The sequence below is a fragment of the Labrus bergylta genome, chromosome 14 (genome assembly GCF_963930695.1).
Source record: "Labrus bergylta chromosome 14, fLabBer1.1, whole genome shotgun sequence".
Classification (NCBI taxonomy): domain Eukaryota; kingdom Metazoa; phylum Chordata; class Actinopteri; order Labriformes; family Labridae; genus Labrus; species Labrus bergylta.
This window is the reverse complement of record NC_089208.1, coordinates 10,228,652-10,247,902: the sequence shown is the minus strand read 5'-3', so window position 1 is coordinate 10,247,902 and position 19,251 is coordinate 10,228,652. Positions and strand designations below refer to the sequence as shown.

General features: G+C 39.5%; 1 protein-coding gene across 3 annotated transcripts in view; it reads left to right on the top strand.

The window, feature by feature from the left end:
• The window catches only part of LOC109981449 (roundabout homolog 1), a 100,413-nt gene that overhangs the window by 11,307 nt on the left and 69,855 nt on the right, over positions 1-19,251 (top strand). The window contains exon 1 of one of the 3 annotated variants that reach the window (XM_065963063.1): positions 2,984-3,580. The exons of the other annotated variants lie outside the window; for them this stretch is intronic. Within the exon in view, the coding sequence (XP_065819135.1) occupies positions 3,520-3,580 (61 nt within the window). The 5' untranslated portion in view covers positions 2,984-3,519. Of the gene's footprint in view, positions 1-2,983; positions 3,581-19,251 lie in introns of those variants that run through there. 3 annotated transcript variants of the gene reach the window in all.

The window sequence follows — 19,251 nt, the reverse complement described above, 5'->3', positions numbered from 1 at the left end:
AAGTCAAAACAAAGCGGTGAATAAGATGCAAAAAATAATTATGCTTTTGGCTTCTTATCTTTAATGAGCACTCTTCTAATGTTTTTCTTTTTCTTTCATGGGATCCAAATTGGAGCTTTTACTGGCCTCCATCTGATGTATTCTATTTAGAACTAATGGTGGGAAGAGGGATTCTTTAGCTGCATGTTTTCTCTCTCAAGATAAGAGGCCTATTTTTTCATGCTTACATTTTTTGTAGCCCAGCAGGTAAAAAAGAAAAAGAAAAGATGACAGCGAGATTTTGCGAAGTTGAAAGGATGTCCAAGTCTAAACGACTGATAAGACGCCAATTTGAAGGAAATACAGAGGAGCAAAGGCAGAGCTATTGCATCAGCTTGTTGAGGACGGTGAATGTTAAGGCTACCGCTCCTTCTCCTTGAACACTGTATGACCCTGAGCAGCTGCGGTGATGTGCAGAGTAGGTGCTGACAAATAGGCAAAGATATGAACGAGCGGAGGGAAATGAAAGAGCCAAAGAGCTGTCACGGATAATGGGCAGCAGGGAGGAGGAGGTAGAATCTGCATGGAAAATAAAAGGCCAGAAAGGAGAAAAATATTGTAGTGAAAGGCACAGCTGATGGAAATGATATGTTACATTCACAGTCCATTTACCAGAGTCGTAAAAATCTGTATTGCATTTTACACTTGATAGCAGGTACAGAGGAGAAAACCAGTCTGTATTTTTGTGGACAAAACATCCCCAAATTGCGAACTGGCTCAGGCCAAGTTTGTTTCTCTGTTGAGAGTCCAAATTATTTATTTCATCATAAATATTTTTTGGATTTGGCTTTGTGCTTTTTTGGACATATTTTCTCCTCTGGCTCAGAATCAACTGGGCTGAAATAAATAAATAAAAATAGGTCTTTGTGCTTGGCTCTGCTTCCTTGTATTCCTTGCCATATTTTGTGTGTGTGCTGTGTTGCCATGCAGACGTGCATGTCTTTGTGTCCATTCTCCACCATCTGTTCTTGGAAATACTGGTGTGGCGACAGTTTGGATTGTGCCCAATTGTGAAATGCATGAAAGAATTTGCAAACCCTGCGCGAAGATGTGTGCAACCGCACCTGTTGTTGTGTTGAGGCCTAATGCACACAATGCAAGAGCAACGCTGCTCAACCTCTGTGCTCTTGTTATTTCTGCTTTAATACTACTGTGATGCCTGCCAGTATATTTCTCTCAATGTTATAGACTAATTGTGCATTATATGAGCAGGACCGTATTGCAGTCTACAGTGTTGCTGTCATTCAGTCACAGCCAAGTGAGATGCCAGCGTTATATATATAGAATGGATTATTTTTTCTCAGGGGAAATAGAAAATATCCGCAGAAACAAAGACCCCCTGATTGTCTTTAGAGGAACAGAAATACAATAGCTATTTGTAAGAAGAATTAAGGTCAAGTTTTAGGGAAATGGCATAGAATATAGCACAGTGATACTTCAGTCCTTCATTGTGTTGATGCAAACATGTTTAAAATATGTGTAAAAAGGGGAGATTTGAAGAAAAAAAAAGTTAGCTTGTTGTTCAAAGGCATAAATGCACTCTTGGTTGGAAAGTAATTTATCATATTTACCCAATTGTTGTATTTCTGCTCAGCAGAGCCGCCAGTAGTGCGCAGGCTGCAATTAAAGGATTTGAGGTGAGAGGTCAGGGAGGGCTGGCCTGGGACTATACTTCAGTCTCAATAAGATTTATGAAGAGGACACAGATAGATTGAGTTTTGCCTAAATATATAATTATCGTCTCTTCTCCGTAACTTATTCTGTTTCAAAGTGTTATGGAATTTCGATTGCGTGCCTTTTGTTATAGAAATAAGTGATAAAGAGGTGACTCCCTTATTTACTTAACATCATTTGTGTGGCTTCTTGCATCTTTCTCACTCTGTCCAACTGAGCTTTGGAGACCCTGGTGTGTAATGAAGCAACAATTTCAAACCCTAAACTCCATTTATGATCTTAATCGTCTTAAAAAAAAAATTGCTGAAGAGAACCCCAGTGACTGCAGTGAGCTTTTTCTTTTTAAATTACAAATGCCATCACACCAGACTGTACTGCAGCCCGGCAGCCAGCAGAGGGCGCGCCTACATACGTAGACAACCCAAGACATTCCTGAGGTTCTCTAGTTCAAACGCTTACTGTAACTGTTAAATATTAATGAATCTTCTTTACTCGGATTGTATTGTATTTAACTGCGATTCAATCGGGCCGTGTGGTTATTACTTCAGCGTGTAATATGTACGGCATTATGTTTCTAATGCACTTAAAATGTTGTTTAATTTCCCAGTGGTATGTTGAGAGGTCAGAGGGTGAAAACTACATTGATTTTTGTCATCGAAAGATGGAGCACTGAGCTGCTCCGGCTGCTGCTGCTGCTGCTGCTGCTGGGTGTGGATGAATGCAGTAAGTAAAGTAAACCGCCCCATTCTGACCATACTATAGTGATTTTTCTTTCTTTAGCCTTTGCCTTTAGGTTTTTAATGAGACAGTAACAGTGCACGTCCCTCTTGAAAAAGGAGGATGAAAATAAAATAAATCATTCATCAAGGTCAAATCATGTTCACTTTTAACTGTAGGCACACTTTGGAATATTAATGTCTGGCTGGGGAATTCTTAGCAGCTCATAAAATAATATTTTTGAATATATTTAAAGGTGATGGACACTTGAAACAAATCGTTGAATTGGTGCAGCCAACTGGCTTCAAAGTGTGCTGCAGGATTAAGTCTAATGCATTTCAGAAAGCTTCATACTGCCTTGATTGTAGGACTTGATTAGCAACAATTGGATATTGCAATTCCATAGTTTTGCAGTAGTTTGGATGTTTTACCAGTATTTCATGCCTGGATCTTTTTCTCAAGGGGCTTGAAAGTGCAAAGCCTAGTGGAGCCTGGTGCTGTGAATGGATCCTTATGCGGTTAAATGGTGCCTGACTCGCAGGAATCTCCTCTGCACAACAGAAAAAGCCTCTGACTGGAGAGGAAAACCAAACCATCAGTGCGCGCAGAGACGCACGGCGCCTCATCCAACCAGCGCCAGTCCCACCAAACCGGGCTAAAACTACGCATTCAAACCACTAAAGTGAAGGCAGCTAGACTCTTTAGCTCTGTGGATTCCTTTTCGCTATTCGGCTGTCGAAAGCTTATCCTGAAGTGGAACCAAACGCGGATCTGATCACCGATGAATTCCGCGAAGTTATCAGCGTTTGGAAGTGAGGAGTCAGAGCGGAGTGGAGAGAATCCAAGTGCTGTGGAGTGGATTACTTCTCGAGTTTACCCGCAACGATGTCTGCGACTGATCTGAACTTTGATTCTTATAGGAATTCACTTTCTTTGGAGCACTGCTGAACGTTATCACCAGTGTTAGTGCGGAGTTCAGGAACTCTCTGCCGTTCCCCGGCTCTGCAGCAGAAGTTGTGATTTAGATGAAATAGACAACATAGAAAAGCGCATTCTCACTGGATTTACAGCGCGTCCAGCTGCTCTTGAATGATGCCTGCCTGTTTGACGGGGATTTACTGTCTACTGGCATTTCTGCACATTTGTACAGGTATGAGTTACTTATGGCTCCAGATTTCCTGATATTTAGCGGTATTGGAACTTTCAAAATGTACACTCTTATGTTACTGCATGAACTGATTTAGATAAATGTTGAAAGGAAGAGTAGTGAGAGAGGGGGGGGGGGGGGGGGGGGTGATGAATTTGATAAGTTTTGTCCGTCCAGGTACCCTGCGAGTCTTTCGGTCACCCTTTCTCCCTGTAGCCAGCAGTGTCTGTATGTGGCCCCTGACTCATGCTGAGAGCTGGGACGCATCTATCCATATGCTTCATGCTCCAGTGTAATGAAAGGTTTTACAAGCAGCTCTTATCACGCGGGAGTAAATTAATAGCTACACTAAGTATTCAAAGGGATAAAGGAGAGATAGTCAGGTTTATGAGAGAGTATATTGTTGTATGCTTATGATCATATCTATGTTAGCTTAAAAGCATTTGAGGAGTCAGAGTAGGACCGGCGAGGTTATCATACTCAGACCTCAGTGGTGCATACATTACATGAGTTGCAGATTAATGAGGGGACACTGAGGCTTTGGTTGTACAATTTTGCAGCAGTAATCTTGTTTGGTTTTTAATGGATGGCAAACATGGCTCCATGCATATAGTCTTATATTATAACATTTTTGTTAATTGCTTTTATTTCTGTGATGTTGCGATGACTTTTATCGTCAAGCAGCATGCTTACTAGGTGAGCACTGGGACACAGAACAACACTTTGGATCAGCCTTTACATGCTGTGTGCAAGCCATGGGAGCCCTGCTTCTGATGGCAGGTCACGGTTAAGTCTAGGGCTATAATCACAGACACAAACAACATTGAAGTAAGAATGATAATACCTGTAAAAGTTGGGTTGCACATCAGTAAAGATCAGGTTTTTGTTGGGAGGGCTAAAAGCATACTTACACACCAGCTTACTGGAAAGCTGCTTCTATCTCTCTGCTGATTCTATCCATATAGTTGTGATTTCTGACAAAATATATTCTCTCGCTTTCCTTTAAAAGTCAAATGTATCACTTATTGTGAATTTTTCCTGTGGAGAATGTATAAAAAAAGAGTCATGTCAGCGTTCCTTAATCTACTCATCTGACACCTACCCCATAGCAGCGATTACACATGTAAAAAAAACGACTATATAGAATTAGATTTTGGTCTCATTTGCTTTTGTTGGTCCTAAAGAGTCATCGGTATTAATGGCAGTCCACTTCATAACCAATTCAAAATTCCTCACAGGGGCTTTGATAAAATGCAAAATGTGATAGCACACCAAAACTGTTGTTTAGAGTTTTAGCATGCAACCTCAGTCGAGATGTTAGATTGCAAAATTGTTCACCTAAACACCTATTGATTGGCACAAACAGCCTGGAGGACTTTTTTAAGGTCTGAGGGGCTAAAGAGGAGGAGTTTATAGCCCACCAAAATACATTAGGCCTAACACCAGGGACAACAAAGGCACCAGATACAGAATAATGACTTGACCCTTCCATAGTATCTATTTATTGTTTTTGACATTTTCAGGCTTCTTGATGGCTTTGTGGCTAGAGTTAAGCTTAAGCCTGAAGCAGGAAACCCTACCAGCATGTACAACTGTTATATTTATTCCGAAATTCACCAGTTTTTGTACACATCTGTTCTTGGAACTACAGGCCAAAGCACTTAAGAATTTGACAATGTTTTCAAAATTTAGGAGTCTCTCAGATCCCCTCTGGCGCCAGTCTTGCTCACTCTGTAAGACAAAGACAGCTGTCAGTAACATTAGCAGTGACCACAGCCTGAATAAAGAGCATGTTTTTTAGCTCTCGTGCTGTATTTTAAAAGTGTCTGACACTGAGTGATGGCTTTATTTAGTGCTGGACTTCCTTTCTTTCACTGTACTGAGGCAGATGTTTTTGGTCCTATTAGAGCAAGAAATGAATCTGCCCCTCTTCAGCATACATGTGGGTTTTATTGTTATTATAGGGCGTGACAACATGAGTTGTAATTAACATATTATTGGAAGTTTCATTTATGTAACACATTCCAAACTAAACATAACACACCAAATGTTCTTTCCAGCTTCCCTGTCGCAGAGGCTGTACAGTGTGAGCATGTTGGGTATAATACAGCCTTTTACCAGCTCCCTTTTCTTAAATTTCAGTGGTGACTCAAAAAGGAAACATGCTAAGCCTCGTCTACCCAACATCAAGAGCACAAAAAAATGTGTATGACACCAATTTTCCAGTTCGTTTTCTTTTGATTTTCAAACTGACAAACTGTGTTACGACACAATCCAATGAGTTTCAGGAATACTGGAGGAGAGTTGTTATAAAGTCAGAGATGTTTTGCTGTTGTGTGGTTTTTAAGAAAGGAGTCTGTAATACTTTGACACGATGTGAAGTTGCTCATTTGGGCTGACATTTGCGGGGAGTCACCTCTTTATCACTATTTCAGATTGCTGGTTGCAAATAGCCAACGCAGGCTTAAAGGCTCAATAATAGCTTTTAATTGCTCCGAACTATTTGCTTTGTTCACTTGAGAAGCCATTGCATGAAGGGAACCCCACACTGGAACCCCAGACACTAAGGGTATTTATTTAATGATCTCAGCCACTGAACAATGGGAGCCCTTTTTTATTCTTCTTTCTTGGCTTGTGGTAGATTCTGACAATCTGTCACTAATTGGCCCAGCACTGCAGTTTTTTTTAACCAATATATGAGAGCCAAAAGACATGTACAGTAAAATATACATAGCAACAGCCCTGTTTGAACCTGTGGGTGTATATGCGTTTACGTCATCCCTTTATTCCACCATAGGTTACAGGGACTTTTAGACATTATAGCTGGGAATGCTGCCAGACTGTCCTTAAAAATTATCCACATTTTACAAATTGCAATTAAAATGATTCCTGTTTTTCCCCCCAGCCTTCTTTTGTTTAATGTATACCAACCCATTCCCTTCTATGGTATCTTGGCTGTAGAATGAAAATGTCCATCATCGAAACATCAGGCTCTTAAACCTTTGAAGTGTCATCATGGTACTCACAACTAAGAGAAACCTGCGACTCCCTCTTTGCTGAGAGTTTAATATCTGCATAATAAACCTGCCAGCGGTAATTGGATGATACATAATAATCTAAATGATGGCCATTAAAAGCATATGCTCGTGTCGAGATGGCTTTGTCCCTTTCATCCCACTGATCTAAATTATGCGTCCCCAGAGTGTTGCTGTGCCTTGCTTCGCCCTTTTACCAGCATTGTTTGACGGCCTGTAAACACTGTCTAAAAAGGGTAAAATGAATAAAAAAAGAACGGAGTGCCTCACAAGTGCATAGTTCTTACACACAGATTACAGGATTTTGAAGCACAGTTTCCCACATGGTGTCACTTGGACTGATAGCTTTAATATCTTCATAATAACCGTACTAGCTAGGCTAATAAAGGCTAATTACTTTAGCAATAAGTGACCATGTCCTCAGAGTCTTATTTTACATTTATAGACCCTCTCCTCCATGTGTTATCTGTGCAGCAGAAAGTACAATAGGGACTCAGAGGCCTGCAGCCTAATTCCATCACTGGTGTGTGCAGCAAACCCCACAGGGACCAGTTTGACTGAGACATCTGGCCGGCCTTAGCTGGAGTTAGTCGTGCAAAGATCAGAGGGCACATGTTCTTACTCATGCCGCTGTGGCGACTGACACTCACGGGCTGCAAGAGGTTGACTGTTGTGACCCAAAATAGCACGCAGCACTTGTTACAGAACGCCGGACTTTAAGTAATGATGGCTTGATTGGGAGGAGGCCGGCCTGCTGTGGCTTCCCCTGAGCTAACAAGATTCCCTGTCGTCTTTGTGTTGGTGACAGTGATGAGCTGAGTCCCACTACTAATGAGGACTTCCTCGCTGTGGATGGTGAGGCTGAGGACATCTTTGTGTAGGTTATGGCAAAGAAGAGGATTCCTTTGTTTGTTGGTGGGGGGGGAAATGTCACATTCCCTTTGTTCTTCTTTTGGAATAATGCAGCTAATAAGCTTCGCTTGAGAATAGTTGGTATGAAACCATCTGGAACAATGCTGTTTATTTGCTGTAAACCAGAAAGTTTGACATGGAATAAAAATAGCTTTCAAGGTGTGGCTCCTCGATGTTTCAGAGCTGAGGGTCTCCTGAAAGTACTGAGTTTTTAACAGAATGCACCTTCATCTATTGAACCTAGCTGTACGGGTCAATGAGTAGAGCTTAAGTTAACGCAGTCAGTAAAATAACGTATACCTTCGCCTCAGAGCCCCAACAAATTTGGCTATAGAAGCAGTAAAAATGCACATATGATACCAAAGCTGAGAGTCTAATTAAGAATAAATCAAATACGAAATAAGCTAACTTTTACAACTATCAGAAAACCTACATCTAAAGCTCATTTTGCAGTCTGGACCATTTGTCAAACCTGTGTGGGCGTGGCAGATCACATGTAGATGACATCTGCCTGGCTCATCTGCTAAGCAATGTTACATGAAAAAATCTGCATCTTGCAGTCCTGACCGTTCTGTTTACTTGTCTAAGATAGAATCAGAGGAGGACACAGAGTGTCAGACATCTTGGTCATTGAGTCACAAAATGCTTGGCTATCAGTATGATAGTAAGCTATTAGCACACATGCAAAACTAGTTGGGATGCCATGAAAAATGGTCTACTAGCTATAGTGCTATACTGCTATGGAGCTAATTGTCCTGTGCTGACATTCAAAACACATGTTGCAAAAAAAGATGTTTTGTTCAAAGCAAAACTGCTTCTGCCAAATTGACAACTGCAGATGACACGCAATCTCATGCAGGGGTCAATAAGCAGTAACATGTGTTTGCACTCGGCCTGCAGAGGATGCTAATATTGGATGTAAATTGCAGAATAATCAGAATATTTAGGAGACTGAAACTTTTATGTTTAAATTTGGATTATAACAAACTTCTTACAGATTTTGAACAATTTTGTACATACAGGTAAGACAGTAAATTACACAGCCAGAAGCCTATTGTGGAGTCCATTGTCATACAGAGCACTCCACAGATCAGCTGTTGTAAAAATGAGGTCAGGCTAAATGAACATCGTTTCTCTCAGGTGTCTTTGAGGTCATTATTACTTGAAATATGCTCATAAGAACCAGGAACTGCTCCAGCAGAATAAGTGAGCATGTATCCCTCTTGTATCTCAATCCCCTGCAGACGATGCTGCAATTGTTTGTCTCTGCCTGAATGTGCATAAATGCATATGTAATGGTGTTAGCGTAAGCTTTGTTTTTTCCTCTAATGTGTGTTTTCCGATTGTGTGCTGAAAGCTGTGATTCATGATTGCTCCTTGTTTACTCGCTGTTTTTTTTTTTTCCTGTGGTGCTGTGAGGCCGAGCGGTGGTTGCCAACCCTGAGGTTCAGGGAAGCAACTGAGAGCTTTAACAAGTGCCTGTGGGCCGGGAGGTCACAGGTCATCACACCTTCACACATGGCACGCACACACTTTTACACACATTTTGAAAAGGATCGATTTGTGTCTGACCAACAGTGGTAGCAGGTTCCTTGCCTGAAGGAATCTCTCAGACCTCGACTACTTTCTTGTATCTTTTTCTCTGTACTGTGAAAAGGGAACACACACACACACACACACACACACACACACACACACACACACACACACACACACACACTACACACACATGCTCACATTATACTATTAAGGCACAAAAGTGTCTTCATTATCACAACTCAAGCATTATGGGAGTGTGAAGGCATGGGGCTGATCAGTTAGTTAAAATATTAGACTTGACTTTTCATGGTCACTGCAACCTCAGTAATGCATTAAATCAACCAGAAAAAAAAGAAAACAGCAAATGTTCTGTCATTTAAGTATGACGTTATTAAGGCTGATTCAGAGTGTCTGTGTCTATTGTGTCATACACCATACTACTTTAGTATCTTAATAAAGGCTGCAGACCAACACCTAACATGGCTTTATTTGTTCATTTGTGACCCTAAGGTGATTCATTTATTCTTTGTACTCTGGATAAGTTGTTTTATATTACTTCCAAAAAAGTAGTACCCTAAATAGAAAACCATGCTCATCTGGACAGCCTAGCATCTAAACCCAGAAATTCCCTCGAGGTTTGTGGTTTTTTTCCGGGCCGTTTGAACTCCTTTGGCCTTAGTTTCCTGTTCTGAGGTCAGTGTCCAGCTACGGCACTTTGCATAATTACTTCTGCGAACAAATCTGCTCTCTATAGTTTTGGAGTTTTTAAAGGGAAGTGCAGACGTTTGACACCAAGGGTGTGTTTTTATGCATTGGCTTCTTCTCCGTCTATCATGATACACTTCTTTTGTAGACAAATTAACACTAGATGTTTATCCCTTTTAAGATACCCTACAACTTGTCCATCTTTGCTGGAAATGATTGAAGTCCTGCAGTGGTTGACGTCAGTGTGATGCTGCACAGTAATCCCTCCAGGACCGGGGATTGCAAGTAAATTGGGCGAGTTAATATTTTGAAAGAAGAGCTTCAAAGGTCATGGTAATAGCACGACCCCTGAAATGCTTCTCAAGGTTACCTCTGTGTGTAAGTCATCTCCTCTCCAGCAAGGCAGCTAACAATCAATACAATCAATATCCTCCAAGTGACTAGGTTTAATATAGAATCAACTCTAGAAGGTGGTCATGCATTCAGTTCAACCAGCTGTTGAAATAAAGATTCAAGAAGCAGGTTTTTAAGAATTCAACTTGCTTTGATTTTATGATTTTCTATAATTAATATCAAACTCTATCATTTCAATTTATTCTGACGGCCTTGATCAAAACACATAAATCCAGCCTTCCCTTGGCAGATCAGATCCCAATAATTCCTCAGTGGTGATGAAGAGAACAGGTGGATCAGCAGGCCAGTTTCAGCCCACAGGACTGACCTTGTTATTACAGGGAGAGGACCTAATGTTACCTTCATTAGGCTGAGGCTAACGCTGGAACTCATTCTCTCAAAGCATCTCGAGTATTTGATGTGCAGGCTCATTAGCTAGCAGGAGAGCCGTTGGGAGACATTTGTGTTATGCGGAGGATGCATGGTGTCGAACTTGCTTTGAATGAAGATTCAGGAGATGAAGCAAATACCTTTAGTTTTTTTTGTCTGTCTGGTTTATTATTACTACTTTGTAAGGCACATTTCACCCATTCAGCAAAAAAACACATTTCTACAATTCTGTAGAAGAGATATTATGGAATGTACTGTATTTGATAAAGGGATTAGCAAAAGTTGTTCTATATACTGTAAGAGTAAATCACACAGTAGCCTATGTAATTATGATTATAAAGTCTGCTGTATGTTCTGTTGTAATAAATGTATTTTATATAACAGTTAATTCCTAACTAATGATTTGATTGGACAACACTGATATAAAGTACAACAGCACTGCTACATATGTCTTTGCCTTTGGTTCGCTAAATACTGTAAGTTGACATTACATAATTAAGACAGCTTACCATCATGTTTTAATACTTTCACCACAATGATGAACATGTTTCCTCAAATGACATTTGAATGTATCAAATGACATTTGAATGTATATGATATCTTTCATTAAAATGTACACAAAGTAGCCAGTGAACAGAAACTGGTTTGCGTTACCTATCAGATTCAGATTCAGATTCAAATTTTTTAATGTCCCACAAGGGGAAATTTGCGTTGCAACAGGAGCACACAGAAGACAAGAAACACAAGGACAACATCACCATAAAACATAAACCAAAACAACTTTAAAAAATCAGACAACACAGCAAAATATAAAACCAAATAAAAACAGCGCAATAAAATCAGTCAATGGTATCAATGGTCTGCTTCCAGTCAAGTCCATAAGTAGTAGTGTGTATATTATATGATAACAATATATAACAATAAGTAAATGTACTGTTTGTAGGTAGTAGTTGTATACTTGTGTGGCCAAAATATCGAAACAAAAACTTTGAAACATGAACCACACATGACAAAACCTATATTGACGAAATAAGCCCAACACGTCATGCGGCACAGTAATGGTTTAATCTTTACTATCTTGTTTTCTTGAACGTGAGAAGCCAAAATAGTAATTGAAATGGAATCTTGATTAATTGCCCAGCCCTAGTTCTATCTTATGTTGCTTATTTTTTGTTTTTATGCAGCTTGTTTAACTGTTGTGTAAAAGCGATGTTCTACTTCAGGTTGTGCTGTTGTACTGAATATCAGCACATGGCCACACAGCCGTGCTGACCTGTTGTTGCAATCTTAAAAGGTACTTCGATTGTATTTCACCCACTGTGTCACTGGGAATTTATTACATACCCTTGCTACTTTTAGATGTCCACTTACTAGTTTTTATCAAATCTGCCCCCTCCTCAAAGATTACGTTTTCAGTTCTTCCATCTGCTAATTTAACTCTCAGTTTGTGTAAATTGGACTCAAACTTCATGCTCAAAAAGAAAAAAAAAAAAAGAATAATTTTGGATCCAGGCTATGCTTCTTACATTTCATTACAGCCATGGCTCGCCTGGTTACAATGCAGCCTGAGGCCTTCTTTTGGTAGGCCATTTAACTAGGGGTTGCAGAGTGGCATGATAGCCAATAACATTTTTGGAAAAAAATGGCCTCAGGTTGTTGAGGGAGAAAGATTGAAAAGGACTGCGCCAAGATGTAGGTAGGAGCAATGTGACATCTGCAGTCTTCAGGGACTATGTTATGAAGTACATTAACTAACTCATGTTGGGAATCTGAATGTATGAACACAGAGATCAAAGGAAACTTCAGACATTCATCTCTCAGACATTTGATTCCCGTTGCGTGTGATTTTCCACTGCAATTAGATCCAAAGGGAACACACTCACACTTTACCTGCAATCAGCCAAAGTACCTGCACTTTTTTGCTCATTTCAAACAGCCGCTTTATTTTAGCATTTTAGATAGGTATCAAGTGTGGACTTGGGCCAGCTTTTAAAGCAGTTTTATTCCAAACAGAGTTTGGAAGGAGGTTTATTGCAGACTGTTGCCTTCAGCCTTGTTTCACAAATCATTGCAATTACATTAAACAGTCGAGTTGAACCTCTGTTCAACCAGAAGATCATCACAACTTTGCCAAGACATGTTCAGATTGTACAGAAGGCTCAGTTTGCACTCTCAAAGCATTTTATTAGAGCACACAAGAGAAAAAACACCACTTTAAGTTTTTATTAGGTCACAATTATCATGTAAGCAAACAGAGACTTTAGGGCTGAAATCCTAAATCCACCCAACAGAGTGAACAAAGCTGGAAATCTGGGCTTTAACCGTGTATGCACGTCAACAACCAACCCCAGAGCCCAGTGCCAACATGTGTGATCAACAGCAGCACCACAAATAGTGCCAAATAAAAAGCTGTTCATACAGATAAATTCCCAAATCACAACCAGATGAGCAGTTTTAATCACCTTTTATAAATCAGTGGGAAAAGCTTAATGGAGGATAAGCTTTTAACTCTTCATGGAAAAAAATGGGTTCTAGTCTGTTCATAAATACTTCAATCCTTCGTCGCAAAAGTGAAGTGAAAAGCAATTTGTCAGGAACACAGTTAAAACCGTATTTGCCCAGTGGAAGTGATTGACACAAGCAGGTTTTTCTGTGAAAAAAGGGTCAGTAAATTATTGAGTTCCAGAAGCATGGTTCTCATCCACGCTGAACTCTTGACTTCTCACTGCAGTGCTTTATTGCCACTTGTAGTATTGCAGCTCCGGGCAAACACTGTTGATGGACTAGAGTCTGAAAAAAACCCCCCAAAAAACATACTGTATAAGTATGTGGTTTCTACTTATACACTTCACTTCGAAATGGAGCTGTTGGCTTTGTAAGTAATTCATATTCCAATCATCAATTTAAAACATTAATCTTTGGAATGGTTGATGTCAAGAGCTACACTACTGGCTGCAACTCAGCCTGCAGATTGCATTAGAAAGTTCTTTGATGTGTACATATATCATTGCAGTTACTACAAGATCTTGTTTTTAATTAAGGACCCGTTTTTACCCAGAGTAATAATATGGCACCAACAGCAGCGGGATATGCACTCGGTTTCTAAGCGTGACATCTGAAAATAACTCAGACACCAGTTAATGTTTTTGAAAGTCTGCCTCTAGAAGTCATTGAATTCATAAAAAATGTATTTCTTTCTTTGTTTTAAAAATTAGGAGAGTTTGTGGATGGAAAGTTTCTGAACCCATTGGATATTGTTATAGGACGTGGACTTGATGTGGATGGAAAGTCTTTTTTAATGGATATGATACAAATATTTAACATACTGTGTATAGTCTCTTTGCAGAGAGGTTACCAAAAAAGCACATAAAAATGACAGCTCAGAAAGCAAAATATCACTATCACGATGTGTGTCATGGGCTTTGCAATCTGCAGCTTCATTGAGACAGAGGAACCCGGTTCTTTGAAGAAAACTGATCCATAAACAATATTTTGAAGGAGAAGTTTGACATTGTGAGACTTGTGAACAAACTATTTTTGGGTCTTTTGACAGATGATTCATGACATAAGCTATCCGTCACCCAGCTCAAACTTAACAGTGAGTGGTATCAATAAAATTTTTTTTTTATACTACTGGCACAATGGGGAGCATATATTCAAAAGTGTTGGGCTATATCTTGCAAGTTGTTTTTAACTTTTATAACCATGAAGGGTCTGATTACATACTGTAGGGATATTAATGTAATCTACTGGGCCCTTGTTCCTTTACTACATATTGTGTTTTAAACAAAGGCAGCACAATGTGATTGGATAAACACATATGGATATATAATTTCCTGTTGCTGAATTTCCCCATCTCATTTCTGTCCTCTTAGAACATAGGCCAATGCTATAACGGATTTTTGCCCAGTTGGCGATCATCAGGGCTTTGTCCACTCTCTCTGCCTTCTCATTACAGAGACAGGTCAGTCAGAGGACTGTTTCAGAGGTTTTCAAGTTTGCCTCATTTATTAACATCTGTGATTGACCAATACAATACATTAACAAGTCTCTGTCTGCATACACAAATGCATGACGTGGGCCTTAATCATGTGAGAGGATTCTAAGTTTTTAGATGAGTTTGGTGCTGCAGGGCAAAGTCCGACTCCCTCCCTTCACATTATGACAGTCGATCCACATCTGGTTTGCTATTACCAGGGGCACAATTAAGACCAAAAATAAATGTATCGTGCAGACATGCACTTGTAAACATGAAATGCCTCAGCATGAGGCTAATGTAATAAACATGTATTACTTCATTTTGTGCAGATTAAATGTTTTATTATTTAAATACCTTATAGGGGATGAGGTGGAGGACACACAATGGTTAAACATGCATTATGTATTCTACTGAATGAATACTGAAGACATCACTGCGTTTTTGTTCTATATAAGACTAAATAAGGCAGATGCACCAAGTTTTGTTCTTAGTAATAACAAAGCTTCCTCTTTGCCACCTCAGTGTGTGTCTCTTTTCATGGGAAGTTTGACTTTCAAGCTCTGCCTGAGTGATAATCAATGGCCTGTTCAGCCACTTTACTTTCCACTGAACATTTAATGGAGTGAGGATAAGCCTCTCAGACGGGCTGCTTGTGCTTTACAGGCTGTTTGTGCTCTGAAGGTGTTTCTCATCTCAAATACTGTAACTTGCTTTTAATCAGCCAAGGCAGCTAACCTGTTCTCATGTCAGAAGAATATACAGTATAAAGCCTAATATTTAAAGCAAAACCTGTAGAGTAGGTTTGCAAAAGTTGACAAAATTTAGGGTTAACATTTGCGACACGCTTTAACCAGAAATATACCTTAATATCAAGTTTTAAACACTTAAAACATTTAGGCAAGATGATCACTGGAATTATCAAAGATTGTTGCAAGGATATTTGGGAGAAACTAAATGTTTGACCCACCATGGATGTTTTTTGGGGTTAGAAAAAAGAAACCACATAAACTGCTTGTGTCTGATCATGGATTTATTCTGCAGTTAAATGTGTCCTGGTGACCCAGTTGGCTCAGATGTTCATCGAGTAGTAATGTTCATGGTTCCAGTCTGCCCTGGAGACTTCATTCATTGCTTGTTACCTTCTCACTGAGCATTCACCCGCTGCCAGCCTGAAGCAGATTTTTGTTTCTGAAAATTGTATCAATGCACGGTACAAAAAAAGAAAAGGAAAGAAAAAGTATACTGATTTAAGCCTGGATTTCTTTAGGTCAACACAGAAGAGAATATTTTCAGAAAATTCTCAATGAAGGAGCTTCATTCGTGACGTGATTTTAAATGATGAATCTGTTGTTTTGATTGACAGACGAATAATTACTATCAAATTATAAAAAAAATATTTTTGAGGGCATTTTTTTTCATTTTCTTTTAAAAGGAAAAATGCCAAAAAAAAATCAAAATGTCAAAATGTGCTTCTTTTCTCTGTTTGATTTAAATGTAAACAACATTCTTTATGTAATTGGCTATAGGAATTGTAATACACAGTTTTCTGTATTCCGGGTTGTAAGATGAGGGTTGCGAGCATTATTCCTCCTGCATTCCCTCTCAGTTGGTATCTGGCCCTGAACATCTGTGCTGCAGCAGGGAGGTGTTATCATGTCCATGACCTTGACTCTCCTGTCTGCAGATTGCCTCATTGAGCATTGTGTTGTTAGACGCATGGCAGGAGAAAGAAAACCCTGATTTACAGCATCGTAATTAAATGTTTTCATAACTTCCATGTGATTACGATCACCTATACAAATATATGTGAAGAAGATCAGATATGTCAGCACGGTGTAAGAGAGAGTGTGGTTGAAGACACCTTGTCCTGGCCACACACAGACACACAAACACACTCGCATTCCTTCCCCCGCATAGTTGAGTGAATGACAGTGTTCAACTGTTCCACTTAATTGTAGTTTATACAGCCTGAGAAAGAATGCCAGGCATTTATTGGTTCCCTGTGTTTTACTTTGCAAATGAATGAGTGTGTCTATATGTTTGGAAGAAGTGTCTCCAGGGGATGAGCAACACAAATGATTTGTTTTCCAATGAGTCACTTTTTTTTTTTTTTTGATAAAGGAATAATCACATGTTTTTTGGGAAATATGTGTCCCTGCTTTCCTGGCAAGACTGAATTCAGAAGATTGATATCACTTTTATATCAATAAGATACATATGAAGCTTAAGCTAGAAGGCAGTTAACTCAGGTAGGCATAAAGGCACTCAAAGCTCCCCTTCTAACAGCTCATCTCTTGTTTATTCTGTATTCTGTAAAAATAACCAATTATCAGTCTTGGAATATGACATTAAGCAGGCACATTTTGCATGAGTTAATATGTCATTTTGTTGAATTTGTAAAATTAATCTGGCAATGTCTTTTTTATTTACTTTTGTATGCCTTTATTGTTGAGATAGAACAGAGAATAGGGTCGGAAATTCTGGGAGAGAGAGAGAGTGGGGAATGACATGCGGGAAAAGGAGCCAGCAATGAAGTGGAACTTTACATAAACATACAACCTTAGCAACGTAAAAGAAAAAGCAACACAAAGCAAATAAAAGTCCCGATACTTATAGCAGTCAGTATAATTTATCAACTAAATAACAGTGATGAGTGTGTCATTTCTGGGTTGTACACCTGCATGAATATGATTGGATGTAATGAAATACAGCCAATCATTTAACACAAACTGATCAGTAAATACAAATAAAACATCAGACCTGAACCAATTCTACGCTACATTTATTGAAGTTAAAAGATAGATTATTATAATTTAGTTAGCTGAGTGCTATAAATCAGGTCTCTGGTTTCTCCTATAGCCCATCTGATCTACTACCAAATCCACAAAAGTCAGAACCTGGCCTTTGAGCCGAGGATTTCTTCAATGTTTTGACTTCAGACATGCTAACTGATATCAAAGGTGTTGCGGTGATGCATGGCAAACACTTGCATAACATCACCCACTTGTCACATGAAGACTCCGCAGCTGTGAGTTCAGTGTCACAGCGTCGGATGACTGCCTAGTCTGGGCAGTGTATTTTGTGATGTAAATGCTGACAGCACTCACTTCTTTATTCAGACACTGGACTCATTCTGCATCACAGAGTGCGGCTTAATCCACTATTTTGTGTAAATGAGACTTGGGTCAAAAGTACCAACAATATCTAACACTTGCTGGTGGGGCTAATTTAAACGGACGTTTTTTGTTTCAACTGAGTTTACTTTATGCCATCCTCTTTTGTGCTATTTTTGTATTTCGTTTCTGAGTTTTTCTAGTCACGTCTGTCACTCAGTTGCTCTCTGAGCCTCTAAACCCCTCTATTGTCTCGTTTAGGTCTGTTCTCTTAAAATCTGCCCTGCTGAACCGTCCTTGGTTGGACATGTGGTGTCATTTAACTTACAAGAGCTCTGCTGTCGACTCAGAAGCTCACCGAAAGCTCTGTCTAGCCATTAAAAGTGTGGACTTTGATCCAACAGAAACTAAATGACTAAAACAGACTGAAACAAAGGGATTTCCTTAACAAGACATGGCTGTTCCGTTTACTGCACACTCTTAAGCCTCCCACAAAACCTGCCTGCTGTTATTAGCTGTGCCCAGCTGTTTCTCCTCCGAGCGGTGTTGGCACTGGAGCACAGGTATTCCCAGAGTACCGCAGGTGGAGATTTACCTTTTTCCACCACTGTGGCTTTTGTTGGCTTGGTGTCAGAGTCACTGAACAAGCTGATTGTATCACACAATTGTAAATGTCACCATCTTGAAGAACTTGCTTGATCGCAAAAACAAAGTTCCAATTATGAATTTTATTTGAACCCATTTTAAACCCAAATTATCACTAGTCCTATTATGTGGTTTAGGGTCCTATACACAATATCATGCATCCAAAAAGTATTGAAAGTTAGAATGAATAGTTGAAATATTGTCAATTGAGTGTCTTTACATTTTCTGTTCTAACTTGTGGCTGAGAAACACTTGGATATTAATTGTGCAGTTCATTCCATGATCCAATCATAGCAAACGTTGCTTGGAAGCCATTTGGCTGTTTTTTTGGCATTATGATGAAAACAGCTGATTACTGATGGCAGTAAGTGTTTCTTTTTGGCTGCGGGTCATTGATTGTGCTCAGAAAGAAAGGTTGGTGCTAAGGAAGATTTGTGTCATTATAATCTAGCACTAGCTTACGCATCACAGTCATCATGTAGGTTTGCAGGTTTTGCTTTGCAAACAAATAGGTGTGCTACATCTTAGCCAATGTGCTAAATGCTAACGTTGTTGTAGATAGCAAATACTTTCGTAACTCCCTATTCAGTATCCAATATGGATGCAACAATACTGTCAGCCCACGGTTGAATACGTACTTGTTTTTTTGGCCACGGTTTTCAGTTCCGTTCAGCTCCGATGGCTTTGGCTTTTGGAGTATTGACTATTTTTGTATATTTTTTCGGACTTTCACACATAAAAGGGTCTTAAAGCGTTGATATTTCACTCTCACCCCGTCTGCATCATGCAGGGATCAGCTGGTGGCTGAGTGACAGCCTGCTAACGTGACAGCCTGCTAACTCTATTAGCCAAACTCTGTAATTGTTTCCATTTGATTGGGTGACATGTGTAAAAAGATTTTTTTCAGCCAGTCACTTTTTTGTTTACCGTTTTCTTTTCCTTGTCATTTATACACGACGCTGA